The sequence below is a fragment of the Coenobita brevimanus genome, chromosome 1, assembly GCF_032717465.1.
Source record: "Coenobita brevimanus isolate Jiangsu-jjx chromosome 1, ASM3271746v2, whole genome shotgun sequence".
Lineage (NCBI taxonomy): Eukaryota > Metazoa > Arthropoda > Malacostraca > Decapoda > Coenobitidae > Coenobita > Coenobita brevimanus.
This window is the reverse complement of record NC_136954.1, coordinates 47,244,273-47,261,772: the sequence shown is the minus strand read 5'-3', so window position 1 is coordinate 47,261,772 and position 17,500 is coordinate 47,244,273. Positions and strand designations below refer to the sequence as shown.

At 43.7% G+C, this 17,500-nt stretch overlaps 1 protein-coding gene across 1 annotated transcript in view; it reads left to right on the top strand.

Moving 5' to 3' along the window:
- The window catches only part of LOC145396382 (glutamate receptor 1-like), a 363,216-nt gene that overhangs the window by 125,089 nt on the left and 220,627 nt on the right, over window positions 1-17,500 (top strand). Inside the window, exon 5 of the mRNA XM_080269805.1 lies at window positions 7,055-7,175. Coding sequence (XP_080125931.1) covers window positions 7,055-7,175 — 121 coding nt within the window. The remainder of the gene's footprint in view (window positions 1-7,054; window positions 7,176-17,500) is intronic.

Below are 17,500 nucleotides of genomic sequence, written 5' to 3'. Positions count from 1 at the left end.
GTTCCTTCACTTCCTCATTCGTCAACCTGTCCCTCCACGTCACTCCACATGCTCCTCTCAAGTAACTCATTTCCACTGCTCTCACTCTTGACTTGTTCCCCTCTTGCAAGGTCCACGCCTCGCTTCCATACGTCAGGGTAGGGATCACAATACCATCATGCAGTGACTTCTTAACTTCCATACTCACCTCCCTATTTCTCATCACTGCTTTCAGTGTACCAACAACCTTTCTTCCCTGCTGTACCCTTTCACGTACTTCATCCCCCAAAGTTCCATCCTTACTCATCACACTACCCAAGTACTTGAATGCACTCACATTCTTCATATCCTCACCATCCAACCTCACTGCACACTCTGTGACTTCATTCCTCTCAAACACCATAACTTTACTTTTGTTTACATTAACTTTCAGCTTCCTTCTCCTATACACTGTCCCAAATTCATTCACCAAACCTTGCAACTCCCATTCATCTTCACTCAACAATACTGTATCATCAGCAAACAGCAACACCGGAAGCTTCCAAATCTCACCCTCATTCATTAGGGCCACCCCCACATCCACTGCCCTACCTTGCACCTCCTTTACAACCCCATCCATGTATATATTAAACAGCCATGGGGACATCACACACCCCTGTTTCAGTCCCACATTGAGATCAAAGAACTCACTCAACTCACCATCCACTCTCACCGTAGCCTTAGGTCCCTCGTACATACTCTTCACAGCACTCAACAATTTCCCCTCCACTCCATATATTCTTAATACCTTCCACATACCTTGCCTATCTATTCTGTCATAAGCTTTCTCCAAGTCCATGAAGGCAGCATACACTTTCCTTCCCTTCTCTAGATACTTCTCTACTAAACATCTTAGAACAAATATCTGATCTACACACCCTTTTCCCTTCCTAAATCCCCCTTGTTCTTCTCCAACTAGCTCCTCTGTCATATGCCTAACCCTATCAATGAGTATTCTACCATATATTTTACCAGTCACACTAAGAAGGCAAATACCCCTATGGTTACCACATACTTCTCTCTCCCCTTTTCCTTTGTACAGAGGAACAATTATACCTGATTTCCAGTCCTCTGGAACCCTTCCCTCTTCCCAAGCCAATCTACACAACTTCCATATCCACTCCACAACAATCTCACCCCCATACCTAAGCATTTCACCACACACTCCATCAATTCCTGGGGCCTTTCCCAGCTTAATCTTCTTCATCGCTTCTACTACTTCCGACCTACTGATCTCTTCCTCCCTCCTCTCATCTCTTCTTCTCCCAGCCATTCCCCAACCACTTATACTCACACTGCTCTCACTCTCTACATTCAACAAATCCTCAAAGTGCTCCTTCCATCTCCTCAATTTCTCTCTCTTCTCCACCAACAATCTATTATTCCTATCTTTCACTCCCCTACTATTTCCCCTTTCACACTGCCCTACTTTCTTTACCTCCTTCCAAAACAATTTCTTACTCTCCCTCCATTTCACACTCAGATTCCTCCCAAACTCTTCATCCACTTTCTTCTTACTCTCCTTCACCAGTCTCTTAACCTCCCTTCTCCTGCTCACATATACCTCTCTCTTCTCTCTCTCATCTTCTTCCCTACCTCTACTCGCCAGCCATTCACCATATGCCTTCTTCTTTTGTTCCACAGCTCGTTTCACCTCATCATTCCACCATGCTGTCCCTTTCTCACCCTTGCATCTCCTCCTCACTCCACAAACCGCCTCACACGCTGCGCTTATCTCTTCCGTGAATATCTTACTTACGTCTTCCACCCCTTCCATCTGCTCTAGCTCATACCTTCCCAATCTTTCTTCCACTATGCTCTTATACTCTGTCATTTTCTCACTATCTTGCAATTTCTCCACTCTTCTCACAGGAGCTGCTTCCTCCTGTCTTCCCCTTCGTCTCCTCAACCACTTTCTTTGCATCTTTACCTTGGCCATCACTAAGTGATGGTCCGAGACTCCATTCCCCCACCCTCTCCACACCCTTGCATCCAACACTTGTCTTCTCATTCGCTCATCCACACACACGTAGTCTATCATTGCCTTTCGTTCAACAAGTTCACCATCCATCCTCCTCATTACTCTCCATGTATACCGGTGGATCATCTTATGACGAAAGTAGGTGTTGGCTATTGCCAACCCCTTACCAGCACAGATGTCCACCAAAGCACTACCATTCCCATCTACTTCAGCTGGCACACCCCACTGACCAACCACTCCATCCACTCGTACATTCCCAACTTTGCCATTCATGTCTCCAATCAACAGCACTCTCTCGCTCCTCTCAAACTTGTCCATACATGCTTCTACTCTCGCCCAAAACTCATCTTTCACTCTTGCCACTCGATCCTCTGTTGGAGCATACAGACATACAATCGCCCATGCTTGTATACCTACTTTCATCCTCACCCATACAATCCTTGCACCCACTGTTCCATACCCTCTTATATTCTCCTTCCACTTCTTGCTTTTCATCAGACATACTCCCTCTCTTGCCCTCTCATTCTCACTGACTCCCGCACATATACCTACACCGTATTCCCATTCTCTCATCCTTTCACCTTTCCATTTAGTTTCAGTCAATCCACATATATCCATTTTTGCATCCTCAAGCACCTGGACAATCTCTCTCTCTTTCACTTCATCATTCACTCCTCTCACATTCCACGTTCCTACCCTCAGAATGTCCTTTGTCCGTTCCTTAGTCGTCAACGTATGGTCCGTCCGGGTCCGAGGCGCTTTATTTGCTTTTTTAGTTAGTTCTTTTTACGGGGTGGGGCACTAACCCACCACCAACCCTTTTAGTCGCCTCGTACGACAAGCAGGGATACTGGGGAAGTATTCTTGAAACCCCCCTACCCCCAGGGGGGTAATAATAATAATAATTATTATTATTATTATTATTTATTATTATTATTATTATTATTATAGTAATAACGAATATATTCAGCACTTTTAAAAAATGTATTCGAATGTAGGAGATCATCGGAACATTTTTTTTAGTTCATAAAAAATGGTTTGAAAGAGACTGGAATGAATTTATTCTTTGTACCAGGTAACAAAGACCATATGATACTAATTTAGAGCAGATATAGGACTAGCAATGGAATAGAAATGGGGAAGATGTAGAAATGGTCTTGGCGTTGAAGTGGTCTTGGAGTTGAAGTGGTCTTGGTGTTGAAGTGGTCTTGGTGTTGAAGTGATCTTAGCGTTGAAGTGGTTTTGGCGTTGAAGTGGTCTTGGTGTTGAAATGGTCTTGGCATGGAAGTGGTCTTGGCACTGAAGTGATGTTAGCATTGAAGTGGTCTTGGCGTTGAAGTGGTCTTGGCATTGAAGTGGCCTTGGCATTGAAGTGGTCTTGGCATGGAAGTGGTTTTGGCGCTGAAGTGGTCTTGGCATGGAAGTGGTCTTGGCATGGAAGTGGTCTTCACATGGAAGTGGATTTGGCATGGAAGTGGTCTTGGTATGGAAGTGGTCTTGGCGTTGAAGTGATGTTGGCGTCAAAGTGACCTTAGCGTTGAAGTTACCTTTGTGTCAAAGTGGTTTTGGCTTTGAATTGGCGTTGGCGTTGAAGTGGTCTTGGCGTAGTAGTGACTTGATAGATGAGTTTGCTTAAAGGCTTGACCCAGGAAGGAAACAAGCGTCAGCGTCAATGGGAGATCCTTATACTATGCATGTCATGAAGGCAGATGTGTAACCTGTTAGATGGAATATTAAGGCCGTGGGAAATACAGGAATATCAGGTGGAGAGGTTGGGCAGAAGAGGAGGACAGTAAGGAGAGAAATATTGGAGACAGAAGGATCTCTTGTAGTCGCCTCTTACAACAAGCAGAGATACTGAGGAAGTATTCCCCCCCTCTTCTTCCAGGGAGATTGAAAAAGGTATAATGCCAGACCTTGACCTTGATGTGAAAAGTAAATGTGTCTCAAATTTACATGCGATACACGAAAGTCCAGGTTCTGAAGTATGAGAAAGTTGCGAAATATATAACCCATATGTGATGAGCGAATTAAAAGAATAATTACACTTGCGGACAGAAATATCGCTCAGCTTTAGAATCGAATCAATACGGAACCCAGCATTATATTCTGGAAAGACTGTTTGGTTCCGAAGGTTGCATTGCTGGATTTTCAGATCTTTACTTTTCCTCGTTATATATCGTAAGGAAGTCAATCGATCTTTATACCAACTGTATATGTACGAGTGGATGGAGTGGTTGGTCAGTGGGGTGTGCCAGCTGAAGTAGATGGGAATGGTAGTGCTTTGGTGGACATCTGTGCTTGTAAGGGGTTGGCAATAGCCAACACCTACTTTCGTCATAAGATGATCCACCGGTGTACATGGAGAGTGATGAGGATGATGGATGGTGAACTTGTTGAACGAAAGGCAATGTTAGACTACGTGTGTGTGGATGAGCGAATGAGAAGACAAGTGTTGGATGCAAGAGTGTGGAGAGGGTGGGGGAATGGAGTCTCGGACCATCACTTAGTGATGGCCAAGGTAAAGATGCAAAGAAAGTGGTTGAGGAGACGAAGGGGAAGACAGGAGGAAGCAGCTCCTGTGAGAAGAGTGGAGAAATTGCAAGATAGTGAGAAAATGACAGAGTATAAGAGCATAGTGGAAGAAAGATTGGGAAGGTATGAGCTAGAGCAGATGGAAGGGGTGGAAGACGTATGTAAGATATTCACGGAAGAGATAGGCGCAGCGTGTGAGGCGGTTTGTGGAGTGAGGAGGAGATGTAGGGGTGTGCAAGGGACAGCATGGTGGAATGATGAGGTGAAACGAGCTGTGGAACAAAAGAAGAAGGCATATGGTGAATGGTTGGCGAGTAGAGGTAGGGGAGAAGATGAGAGAGAGAAGAGAGAGGTATATGTGAGCAGGAGAAGGGAGGTTAAGAGACTGGTGAAGGAGAGTAAGAAGAAAGTGACTGAGGAGTTTGGGAGGAATATGAGTGTGAAATGGAGGGAGAGTAAGAAATTGTTTTGGAAGGAGGTAAAGAAAGTAAGGCAGTGTGAAAGGGGAAATAATAGGGGAGTGAAAGATAGGAATAATAGATTGTTGGTGGAGAAGAGAGAGAAATTGAGGAGATGGAAGGAGCACTTTGAGGATTTGTTGAATGTAGAGAGTGAGAGCAGTGTGAGTATAAGTGGTTGGGGAATGGCTGGGAGAAGAAGAGATGAGAGGAGGGAGGAAGAGATCAGTAGGGCGGAAGTAGTGGAAGCGATGAAGAAGATTAAGCTGGGAAAGGCCCCAGGAATTGATGGAGTGTGTGGTGAAATGCTTAGGTATGGGGGTGAGATTGTTGTGGAGTGGATATGGAAGTTGTGTAGATTGGCTTGGGAAGAGGGAAGGGTTCCAGAGGACTGGAAATCAGGTATAATTGTTCCTCTGTACAAAGGAAAGGGGGAGAGAGAAGTATGTGGTAACCATAGAGGTATTTGCCTTCTTAGTGTGACTGGTAAAATATATGGTAGAATACTCATTGATAGGGTTAGGCATATGACAGAGGAGCTAGTTGGAGAAGAACAAGGGGGATTTAGGAAGGGAAAAGGGTGTGTAGATCAGATATTTGTTCTAAGATGTTTAGTGGAGAAGTATCTAGAGAAGGGAAGGAAAGTGTATGCTGCCTTCATGGACTTGGAGAAAGCTTATGACAGAATAGATAGGCAAGGTATGTGGAAGGTATTAAGAATATATGGAGTGGAGGGGAAATTGTTGAGTGCTGTAATGAGTATGTACGAGGGAGCTAGGGCTACGGTGCGAGTGGATGGTGAGCTGAGTGAGTTCTTTGATCTCAATGTGGGACTGAAACAGGGGTTTGTGATGTCTCCATGGCTGCTTAATATATATATGGATGGGGTTGTAAAGGAGGTGCAAGGTAGGGCAGTGGATGTGGGGCTGGCCCTAATGAATGAGAGTGAGATTTGGAAGCTTCCGGTGTTGCTGTTTGCTGATGATACAGTATTGTTGAGTGAAGATGAATGGGAGTTGCAAGGTTTGGTGAATGAATTTGGGACAGTGTGTAGGAGGAGGAAGCTGAAAGTTAATGTAAACAAAAGTAAAGTTATGGTGTTTGAGAGGAATGAAGTCACAGAGTGTGCAGTGAGGTTGGATGGTGAGGATATGGAGAATGTGAGTGCATTCAAGTACTTGGGTAGTGTGATGAGTAAGGATGGAACTTTGGGGGATGAAGTACGTGAAAGGGTACAGCAGGGAAGGAAGGTTGTTGGTACACTGAAAGCAGTGATGAGAAATAGGGAGGCGAGTATGGAAGTTAAGAAGTCACTGCATGATAGTATTGTGATCCCTACCCTGACGTATGGAAGCGAGGCGTGGACCTTGCAAGAGGGGAACAAGTCAAGAGTGAGAGCAGTGGATATGAGTTACTTGAGAGGAGCATGTGGAGTGACATGGAGGGACAGGTTGACGAATGAAGAAGTGAAGGAACGATGTGGGGTGGATGTGGATGTGGTTGAGAAGATTAGGAGAAATACACTGAGGTGGTTTGGACATGTGGAGAGAATGGAGAATGAAAGACTGACTAAGAGGGTGTATGTAGGTGAGGTGGAGGGAGGGAGAGGGAGGGGTAGACCGAGGATGAGGTGGAGGGATGGAGTTGAGAGGTATATGAGGGAGGGGGGGGTGAGTTGGGAGGAGGGTAGTCAAATGGTGGGTGACAGAGTGACTTGGAGGCGTTTTGTCTGCGGCCACCCTTTGCGGGATTAGGGCGTCGGGCTATAGATAGATAGATAGATAGATAGATAAAAAACAACAACAGCCGAGCACATATTAATTTGTTTGTATTTTAACGTGTAAATCTTTCAGTAACCAAGGACATTATAATTTACTCTGTATTTACTTGTAAATCGTCATTAGCCGAGCACATTATTATTTTCCCTTTATATTCACTTACAAGTATTTCATTAGCCGAGCACATTGTTATTTACCCTATATAATCAATTGTAGATCTTTCAGTTGCCGAGCCCATTAATATGTATAATGACTTGTAATTCTTTCTCACTGTCTTCTTTCAGGTGGACTCAAAAGTACGTGGTGTTGGACTGCAGCACGGAGATGGCCAAGAGTCTTATCATTGACCATGTAAGGGACGTGCATATGGGTCGACGTAACTACCATTACCTTATGTCTGGCCTTGTGAGTACCACCACCCCCACCCTCTCTCATAATCTTACTCTCGCCCCTAACCAAATCACCCTTTTCACAATACGACTCCCACCCACCACCCATACTCACATTCCTATCTTCCTCCACGCCTCACACTCCCTCCGTTGTTCTTGTATCCCGTCATGAGTACAGCTTGTCATCACGCCACCTCAGCTCCTTCTTTATCATCCCATACCTCTCTTACTTTATTTACCCCTTGTCCCCCTTCAGCAGTGTGACTGGGGATTTGGATATAACATCGACTGTTGCCGTTCGTGGTGAAGGAGAAAATTAACACCAGTCTCCATACCTTTTTATTTGCATTTACGACGCCATCCTCACCACAGCAGCTTCCCTGTATCTTCACCCTCTCTTTTCTTGTATACCTTAAAGACTTGTGCTCTCGATAGGCATAAACCTATCTGTTTATCTGTTGACCCCCTTTTAATCATTCCGTTATCACCTTACATTTATTTTTATTCCTTTCACCCCATGTCTCCTAGTGCCTCATAATGACTCGTGCTTCCAACAGACATAAATGCATCTTTTTCTGTTTTACATCTCATTTATTATTCTTCATTTCTCCCTGCCTTCACATTCTCCTTTTTCTGTTTTGCTTCCCATTTATTCTTGGTCATCATTCTCTCCACATTCACCTTTTCTGTTTTACATCCCTTGTATTATTCCTTCATGATTTCTTTATCCACGTTCACGTCTTACCCCGAACCTCCATCCCTCATGCTGTATCATCTCACACCTGCCTCCACGTCAGCTTACCAACCTTACACCCTTTATTGGCTCTCGGACAGTTTATAAGCGTGTCTCTCGCCTGTTTCTCCATACTCTCTTCACCTGTCTATCATTTATCACCTCACTTCGGCCTCTTACCACCTAAATTCCTCTACCCTTATCATTTATCATCTCACTCCTGCCTGCAGTAACTTCACCTAAGTCCCTGTATCCTTATCATTTTTCCTCTCACTCTTGCCTCATAGCACTTTACCTAAGTCCCTCTATCCTTATCACTTATCACCTACCCTTATCTTTTATGATCATATTCTTCCCGCTTATCACCTTACCCAAATCCCCCTCTTTACCCAAATCCCGTTTTCTTTGAGTCACACAGCCAACCACCTCAGTTTTATTGCCACTTAGAGGTGGAAATTGGAACTTGTATTTTCGTTCGCTAAATAATTTCATAATTCGTCTTCCCAGGCGATTTATTTTGCATCTTAACTTTTCTCCCTAGGCGATTTATTCTACATCTTACTTCATTCATAACTTCTCTCCCTAAGCGATTTCTTTTACATCGTACACCTTTCATAACTTCCTTTCTCAAGTGATTTGTTGTACATTTTACACCTCTCATAAATTCTCTTCCTAAAAGATTTATTCCGCATCTTAAACCTTTCGTAACACCTCTTTCTAAACTGTTTATTTTACATCTTTCGTAACTCCTATACGTAAGCGATTTATATTACATCTTACACCATAGTTTTTCTTAAGGTATGTATATCTGTTTAATATGTACACATGCTGGTTCAGTAACCTCCACAAGATGCACAGGAGACATCGTAGTGCTTGATCCTTAGTTGTCAGTGTCTGTCCTGGATCATTTATTCTTTTCCTGCTCCACTGCTACACCCACTCTCACACCAGCAGACTGAGCCGTTCCCACAACAAACAAAATACCATCAGACGAGTTTCTAGTGGAGTGCTATTTATGACCCACCCTGTACTACTACTACTACTACTACTACCACCACCTTTTTTTTTTTTTTTTTTAAATAAAATACCCTCCATCCACTGGGGAATTATATTTTGAAGATCAAAACCAACCTTGCTAATACAGTTCACCATTTGGAGTTGTAATGTGAAGGTTAACACTAACCCTCATATTACAATCCGTTGGCCCCAAGCACGCCAACGGCTGTGGTTACCAACCATCTACTATTACTGTTATTATTTTATTTTATATTTATTGATATTACAGTGTACATAAAGACTTTACTCTATTGGAGTCGCTGGTCTATGCGACTCTCGACCGCTGTAGCTTCGTAATCCATACCCGCCAGAGAGACAGGCCTGAGGGCTGATGATCTTGTGCCCCTGAGACATAGCAGAGCAGACCTCGCGAGGGAGAATGACAGTCGACATCTCATCCAGGCCGTAACAGAACTCTGCGGTTGACGTTTCTTCTCAGAAAGAACCTTTGCCAGTCTCGAATAGAATCTCACTGCCTCTGGACCCATCCCACCTGATGTCGTTAACACAAGGGGAGTGAATCGACCGTGGTCCACATGTTGGATCCATTCTTGATAATTTCTATTTTTTTTCTTGTTCATTCCTTTTGTGTGCAACTACTACTACTACTACTACTACTGCTACCACTACTACTACTACACTACTGCTGCTGCTGCTGCTACGACAACAACAACAACAACTACTACTACTGCTACTACTGCTACTGCTACTACTACTACTACTACTACTACTACTACGACGACGACGACGACGACGACGACTACTACTACTACTTAGATGTGATAAGCAAAACAAATCGCTGAGGTGGGCGCATCACGAAATTTCCGGTCAACACAGCGTCGTATTCTCGTTTGCTTGGCTGTCTTAACACCTCTTCCTAAGCGATTTATTTTGCCCATTTCGCCTTAATATTCACCTTTCTTACTGGTAATTGAGGTGGAGATTGGAGTTAATTAGTGAGGTGGGGAGGGAGAATATATTGGGAGATGATGGCCAAGGATGTAGGGAGGAAAGAAGGGAAGGGGAACGGAATGAGAGGAAGAGGGAGGAAAAAGGAGGTAAGGATGAGAAAGAGAATGAAGGAAGAAGGGCAAGAGAGAGAGAGAGAGAGAGAGAGACTTGAAGATTGGAACCAGGGAGAAGAGAGTCGATTAAGAAGATGGTTAGGACCATAGAGGTCTATGGTTAGGACGGTGAGAAATTAGGTAGGCGATGATGGAAGAGGGGGGGAAGAAGGTGGGAAAGGGAGGGAAATAGAAAGAGAAAGGAAAGGAGGAGAAATGAAGGAAATGAGAAAGATGAAGGAAAGAAGGAGGGAGGAGAAAGAGGGAGATAATGCGGGAGAGGAAGGGAAGGAGGAGAAAGAGTTGATGATGGAAGAGGAGTCTGGACGGGGAGAAAAGGGATGGGAGTGATATGGGAGGGAAGGAAGAGGCATTGAAGGCTTTGATCGAGATGAGAGATAGGATGGTAAAGAAAGAAGGAGTAATTTAATGAAGAAAAGAGGGAAGGAAGAAAGCAGGAAGTATTTGAGGGAGTAGAGGAGTGAAGGAGAGAAAGGAAGGGAGGGAAAACTAAGGGAGATGAGAATAGTTCAGGAAGGATGGAAAAGGTAATGGAGGAAAAGGAGAGTCAGGGGAGGCGGTGATGGAGTAAGATGATAAGGAGAGAAGAAGAGTGAGAAGATTTTGATGGAAACGATAGAAGGGGGGAGAGAGGGTGACAAAATGGAGAGGGTTATGAAAGAATAGGAAGATGGAAGTGGTTTGGGAGGAAGGGACGGGAATGATGAATGAAGATATGAGAGGAGAAGAAGAAAGAGGGAGGGAGCTAGTAATAGAGATAAAAGATAAGGAAGAGGAGGAGGGAAGGGGATGGCAGGGATAGACAAGGAAGTGATGAGGGGAAGGAGAGAGCCTTTAATAGAGGGGAGAGGTAAGATCATAAGGACGAGAAGGACAGAAAAACGACGGAGAGGAGGAGGGTGGGTTTGGAGAAGATGAGAGATAGGAAATGGAGAGAAGATAGCAGCGATGTAGATGGGAGATAGTGAGGGAAGGAAGAGTGAAAGGAGGCAGTGATGAAGACTGGAGGTAGGGAGAGAAGAGGAAAGCGATGGTGTAAGTGAGAGATGTCGCAGAGAGAGAAAGGAATAGGAAAACAGTGATATAGATGTGTAAGTCAAATAGATGAGATGACGAGAATAGCTTTGATGGAAAAGAGAGAGAGAGAGAGAGAGAGAGAGAGAGAGATGAAAACGTTGATGCAAGTAGAAGTGATGATGATGAGAGAGGTGGGAGCGAAGAAGAAAAAAAGGAGAAGAGGAATGCTGTGGTGAAGAGGAGGCATGGGGTGAAAAGAGAAAGGAACTGATGGAGGAAGGGGGAGAAGGAGAGTAGAGGACGGAGTGATGGAAGACGTAGACGTAGAAGGAAGAAGGAGAGGAACAAGGAAATGATGTTATGTATGAGAGATAAGGAGGAAAGGAATGGACGAGCGAGGCTTTGATGAAGAAGAGAGGCAAGGAGAGATGAAAAAAGACAAGGATGAAGAGAATAAATCTGGAAGGAAGAAAAGAGAGGAAGGAGGGTCTTTACCGAAAAGAGAGAGAGAGAGAGAGAGAGAGAGAGAGAGAGAGAGAGAGAGAGAGAGAGAGAGAGAGAGAGAAAATTGCTGATGAGAAAACCCAGCTACTGTTATTGGTCTTATCCACAAACAGACAACTGATTACTGATGGATTTCTTTTCGTCCTCCTCATTCTCACCAGGAGTAATCATATGATTAATCAGTGATGTGTGGTTCGTCGGAGAAATTAAGTATGGCTGAATATAATCATCTGGTAGCAGCAGTAGTAGTAGTAGTAGTAGTTGTAGCAGTAGTAGTAGTACCGGTGATGGTGGTGGTGGGTGGTGGTGGTTGTTGTAATAGTAGTAGTAGTAGTAATGGTAAGTGATAGTAGTAATGGTAAGTGGTAGTAGTAATAGTAGTAGTAGTAATAATGGTAGTACTAATGGTGGTAGTAACAGTAGCAGTATCACAAGATTCTTCTGAAATGTGAACCCAGTTTACTGCGGGCTGAAATTGTCCCAATCCTGCAGCCTTTCCGCGCAGAGGGAGGGAACTGAGGGACGTTTGTATAATCAGGCAGCGACGCTACCCAGTCATATCGGTGCCACCACGTGAAGGTGTCCCTCTCCAGCATTATCTGAAAGTAGCAAAAACAGTATTGAAAATGTCATCGTGGTGAAGGGATCACATACTATTAATCGGTGCTATGGAATCAGTATATGAAATTGGGTTGGAGAGAGAGAGAGAGAGAGAGAGAGAGAGAGAGAGAGAGAGAAAGAAAGAGAGAGAGAGAGAGAGAGATTTAAGAAAAGCATCGACAATCGTATAAAAAAAAAAAGTATCGCATTGGCTACATAGTACGCCTCCTTAAAAAAAAAAAAAAAGGCAAAATAAATGTTCAAAAATAAACAAGAACTGTATTGTGATAGCAAGAGCGAAATTAATCACTTCTTTGTGGTCAGTCAAAAAAAAAAAAAAAAAAAAAAGGTGATATTTGTGTTCTTAGGAGAGCCGACTTGGTGAATGAACCATTTCGTGCTTCTCAGATGCTTTTATACGTAAACTCCCGCACGTGACAGGTTAATGAACTTTCTTAACTCCTCCTGTTCTCAAGGTTGCAAATATTTCGTGAAAACGTCATCAGCTTGAAGTGGTTTGAACAACAAACGATAATAAATTAAGTTTGTGAATGCCGCGGAGGACTCCACCTAACACTAATGAAAGGTAATTTAGAAAATAAATTGCTGTTGTGATCCTGGTCGGGACAAATAAATTAACCGTATGATTTAATTAGGATAAGCAAACTTTAATTTTGACGGCAATAAAATGGATTTATCAACAGGGCTGTCTCTGTGATACTTAAAATCTAATATTTGTTCCTCCTCTCTCAGCACCAGGTGGTGGGGGGGGAGGGGGAGCGGAGAGGGAGAAATTACTTCTCCATTTAGCTCTAGATGACTGTCCACCCCCGTTTCCTTGTTCGTTGTCGTCGCGGGGGGGGGAGGGGGGCTTCGGAGACGTCAAATGAGACAATGTGTGGGGGAGTATAGCAGGGTGCCTTAATGGACTCCACTGTGTGTGGAGGTTTGGTTGCTGGGTGGACGTCGCTTTTGCGTCTTTAGTCTGTTATGCCCTTTCCCCTCTCCTTAGGTCCCTGTCGATGCTCCGACTAATATTGCAAAGCCCTTTTCTTCTACTGATGCTTCTTCTATTCTTTTCTCCCATCCTTTATGCTCCATCCTCGGTTTTAAATAGTGGAATTTTCCACAGTCGTCAGAATTTCATAAATGGCCTTTGGCATGTTACAGCAATAAGGATTACGGTATGCCTGTGGACTGTTGGTCAGGCCAGTTGTGGGGACCATTGTGGTTTGGCACCTCCCCGGTGTGTTGACCTCTGCATAGGCGGAAATGTTACTAAGCTACAGCTGCGGATCCATGGATGCAGTTGCTTTGTAATGGGACTCTCGGCCACTGGCCAGTGGCCCAGTGTTGTGCTGGGAGACTCTCCTCTCCCACACGGTGGTGCTATCCCTTCTTGGGTAGGGCAGGGAGTGCTTGCTTGGAACTTGGTCTCTGCATGGGTAGTTTGCTGGGCCTCAAGACTCCGAGTATCGCCCACTCAATCCTTTCTTTTTCAGCAGTTATGTTGAGCCTTCCACTTACCACCTATGATTATGGAAATTGTCTCAAGCTTCCTCTACATCGGTTCTGCTGATGTTTTGACCCTGATGAAGACCCTGGCTTCTCTTCCTGATACTTCTCTGGCTCTTCCTACTGTTTCCCATCCTCTACTCACCTCTTCTGTTTCGTCCCACTTAACTACGCCATTTCCCGCCTCACAGTCCCTTACTTCCATAACTCTCTGTCCACCTGTTCATCTTTCATAGTAACTTCTGAACCTTAATTGCCGCCACCCCTTCCTGTTCTTCGGCTTCCTTGTCCTGTCCTCATATGCCTTCCCTATTCATTAATCCTGTCTTGACCACATCCTTTTTTGGGTTCCAGACCTGGTCTCGGTATTTTAACATCACAAATGGGTGATCTCTCGATATGCCTCTCTCTGTTACATGAGGTAGATGCTGATGTTACATCCTCTGTGTGACTCAGTGGCTCTCGTCATCTTAAAATGTTCAGTGCAACCGAGGCAGAAAAAAGTTAAATCTTTATTGGATCCCTCCAGCAGTCCAAGCTCAGTCTCTCCAGATGCACAGTTAAATTCATCTACAAGCACTGTCAGTCTTTCCTCTTTCTTGTCCATGGGTAATCAGAATTTTGCTGATTGTTCTGAGGATATTAGACTCATTCTTTCTAACAGCATCCTCCAAATCTTTCTGTTCATTGTTACATCCATCTTCCCCATGGATGCCATCTACAACAAGCTCATATTGCTAAAACTGTATTTGAATCTCACAATCTTCCATCTTCAGTTAGTAGAAAACTACAAACCACCTTCAGTCTAATGCCATATTAATTAATAAATGTATTTTTCTTTATTTTTCATTCCCTTCACCCGCAGAGGAAGATAAGGATTTGCGCGTATTCAGAGGAGAATTTATAAGTGTTTCTTTCCTTCCCAGAGTCATGCACCAGCAATGCAGTAAAAAGAGTGGTAAATTCAGTAGAAAAAATATATTTTGCCTTTTATTTAATCATAGTTATATAAATTTGAGTGTAATGGGTTGTTAGATGCCACTTGGAGACTCAAAAAGAGAACTTCCTGGATAAGATAGCAGACTACGAGGTGCTACCCAAAAGTTTTTGAATTTTGAAAGCAGAGCAGAAACCACTTGTCATACAGTGTGTGGATGCTGGGTGGCGGTGCATGCACCCTTTGTTTGTTACTGTCAAGTGGTATTGTGCAAAGTGGATGGATTTGCTGAATGTTTGTGTGCTTTAATCATTGTGTTTGGGTTAGTTTGCAAATTTTGTGAACTAAAAAATGGAGGATGTGAAAGGGCAACATGTGTGCATCAAGTTTTGTGTGAAACTCGGGAATAGCATGGCAGAAACTCATAAAATGGTAAAACAAGCATTTGGTGACAGTACTTTGGGGGTTACACAAACCTATGACTGGTTTAAGCATTTTAAAAATGGGTTAACAGATGATGATGTACGTTTTGGTCACCCTTCCACCAGTTCAGCTCCTGACAGTGTGGCCAGAGTTAATGCAACCATCCTCGAAGATCGCAGAAGGACAATCCATGATGATTGTGACGTTATTAGTCAGTCGTTTGGAACTTGCCAATGCATTTTGTTTGGCGATGTGAGGAAAAAACTTCCAGACAAGTGGTGCACAAACAAATTGGTGTTTCACCATGACAATGTACTCATGCAGACAGGCGATGTTTTTCATCAGTTTTTGGCATTGAAAAAAAAAAAAAAATGCTGATTCTCCCCCACCCCTCGTATTCACCAGATTTGACCTCCTGTGATTTTTTTTTTCTCATTCTGAAAATGAAAATCCAGCAGAAAGGACTAAGTTTTGAAACCACTGAAGAGATCCAGGAGAAAATCGCAGACAGTGCTGAACAAGCTGACGCTCAAGGACTTCTGGAATGTGTTCCGATTGTGGTAAAAACACCGGGATCAGTGTCTGAACTCCCAAGGATACTTCTTTGAAGGGGTTGGTGGTGATTAGGGCTTGACCAAAGCTTTTTTCCTTCGGGAACTTTTGGGTAACACCTCGTAAAATAGATGATAAAATGGATAGAGGCAGGTCACATCCATTGTAGAACAGACAGCAGATGGACAACCCAAATAAATAACTGACAAAACAGAGATGGAGTGAGGGGAAGGGTCAGGCAGAGGACAAAATGATGTCATGATATGCAGATTCACTTGGATTTGATGGAACAGGCTAACAGCCAATGTAACCAAGTGGGCAAGCCAATGTATTTGCCCATGAATGTGAATTGCCTGCCATCACTAAAAAACTAGATCAGTAATCCTGTCAATCGGAGACATATCATTGCAGCTTCGCCAAAATCGAAAAATTAAGTCTTCGGATTTCGCTGTTTACTTCTACTAAGTTGAGTAGGTTACCTCACTAGCATTCAGAAGCCTGAAATTGGGTATTATTTTGGTGAAGGTCTTTAAGTACGTATAAGAGGCCTTTCAAGAATTTCTAATATTTACCCTTCAAATAGCCGTTCTGGTCATTGAGGGTATAATAGAAATTGACAACTAATGGCAAGCTAAAAGAAGGAGTTAGGGGGTATTTCTTGCAGAATCCTCTGGCAGTCGGAGGCATACCATCGCTGCATCGCCAAAATTGTTAACAAGCTAACCATTTTTTTTTTTTTTTTTAATGCGAGGAAGAAGGAACCAAAGGCCATGAGCCCGCAGTAACAGTTCCCTCAAAGATACTGCCCACATGTTGGATACAATTTGCCCACTTGACTTTTTGATACTTTAGTACACACACACACACACACACACACACACACACACACACACACACACACACACACACACACACACACACACACACACACACACATACACGCGCACACACGCACACATACACATACACTCGCTCGCTGGTGCAGTGGTAACGTTCTCGCTTGCCAACTGGTGGACGAGAGTTCGCGCCTCGCTCAGGTTGCGAAAAGTTTCACTGATGAAGTGGGTGGTTACTGTCCCCCTGGAGCAAGGGGATGGGTGTGTGTGTGTGTGTGTGTGTGTGTGTGAAGGTCACAGCCTTGCCCTTAGATCGGACTATATGAGCTCTCGGCTCCCTTCCGGGAGGGTAAAAAGCTGACGATCATGACCATCAAGTGATAATGACCGACCCGGTGAATTACACACACACACACACACACACACACACACACACACACATCTCCCATTCAGCCATTATTAAGTCCTGTTTGGCAATTAAAGAGCATAATTACTGGTAGATTTTCCTTATCTGATATACTATAGCACTAGCCGTGTGTGTGTGTGTGTGTGTGTGTGTGTGTGTGTGCGTGTGCGTGTGTGCGTGTGCGTGTGCGTGTGTGCGTGTGCGTGTGTGTGTGTGTGTGTGTGTGTGTGTGTGTGTGTGTGTTTTGAGCAGCCGAAACTACACATTCAAATCGCACCAAAATTGGCACAAAAATCGCAAAAAATCGCTGATGAGAAAAAACTTGGTCCCATCACGATTGAAAAACTTTTACTATATTTAATGAGCGATCACATTTTGACCAAAAAACGACGCTCCTGGCGCCCGGCATGGGATCTCCGTAGAATTTTTTGCCCGTAGCTATAACTAAAATATAGCAGCGCGAGAGCTCTTCGCAGGAGCAAGTGCAAGGGCCCCGCAGGGCCCACGAGCACTTCTACTGGGTAAAGTAGTCATGTAGCTTGAGTAAAACACTGCGGCAATAGAAAGTGAACTAAAAAATATATACAAGGTTAATAATAATAATGGTAATAGTAATAATAATAATAATAATAATAATAATAATAATAATAATTATCTATCTATCTATCTATTGCCAA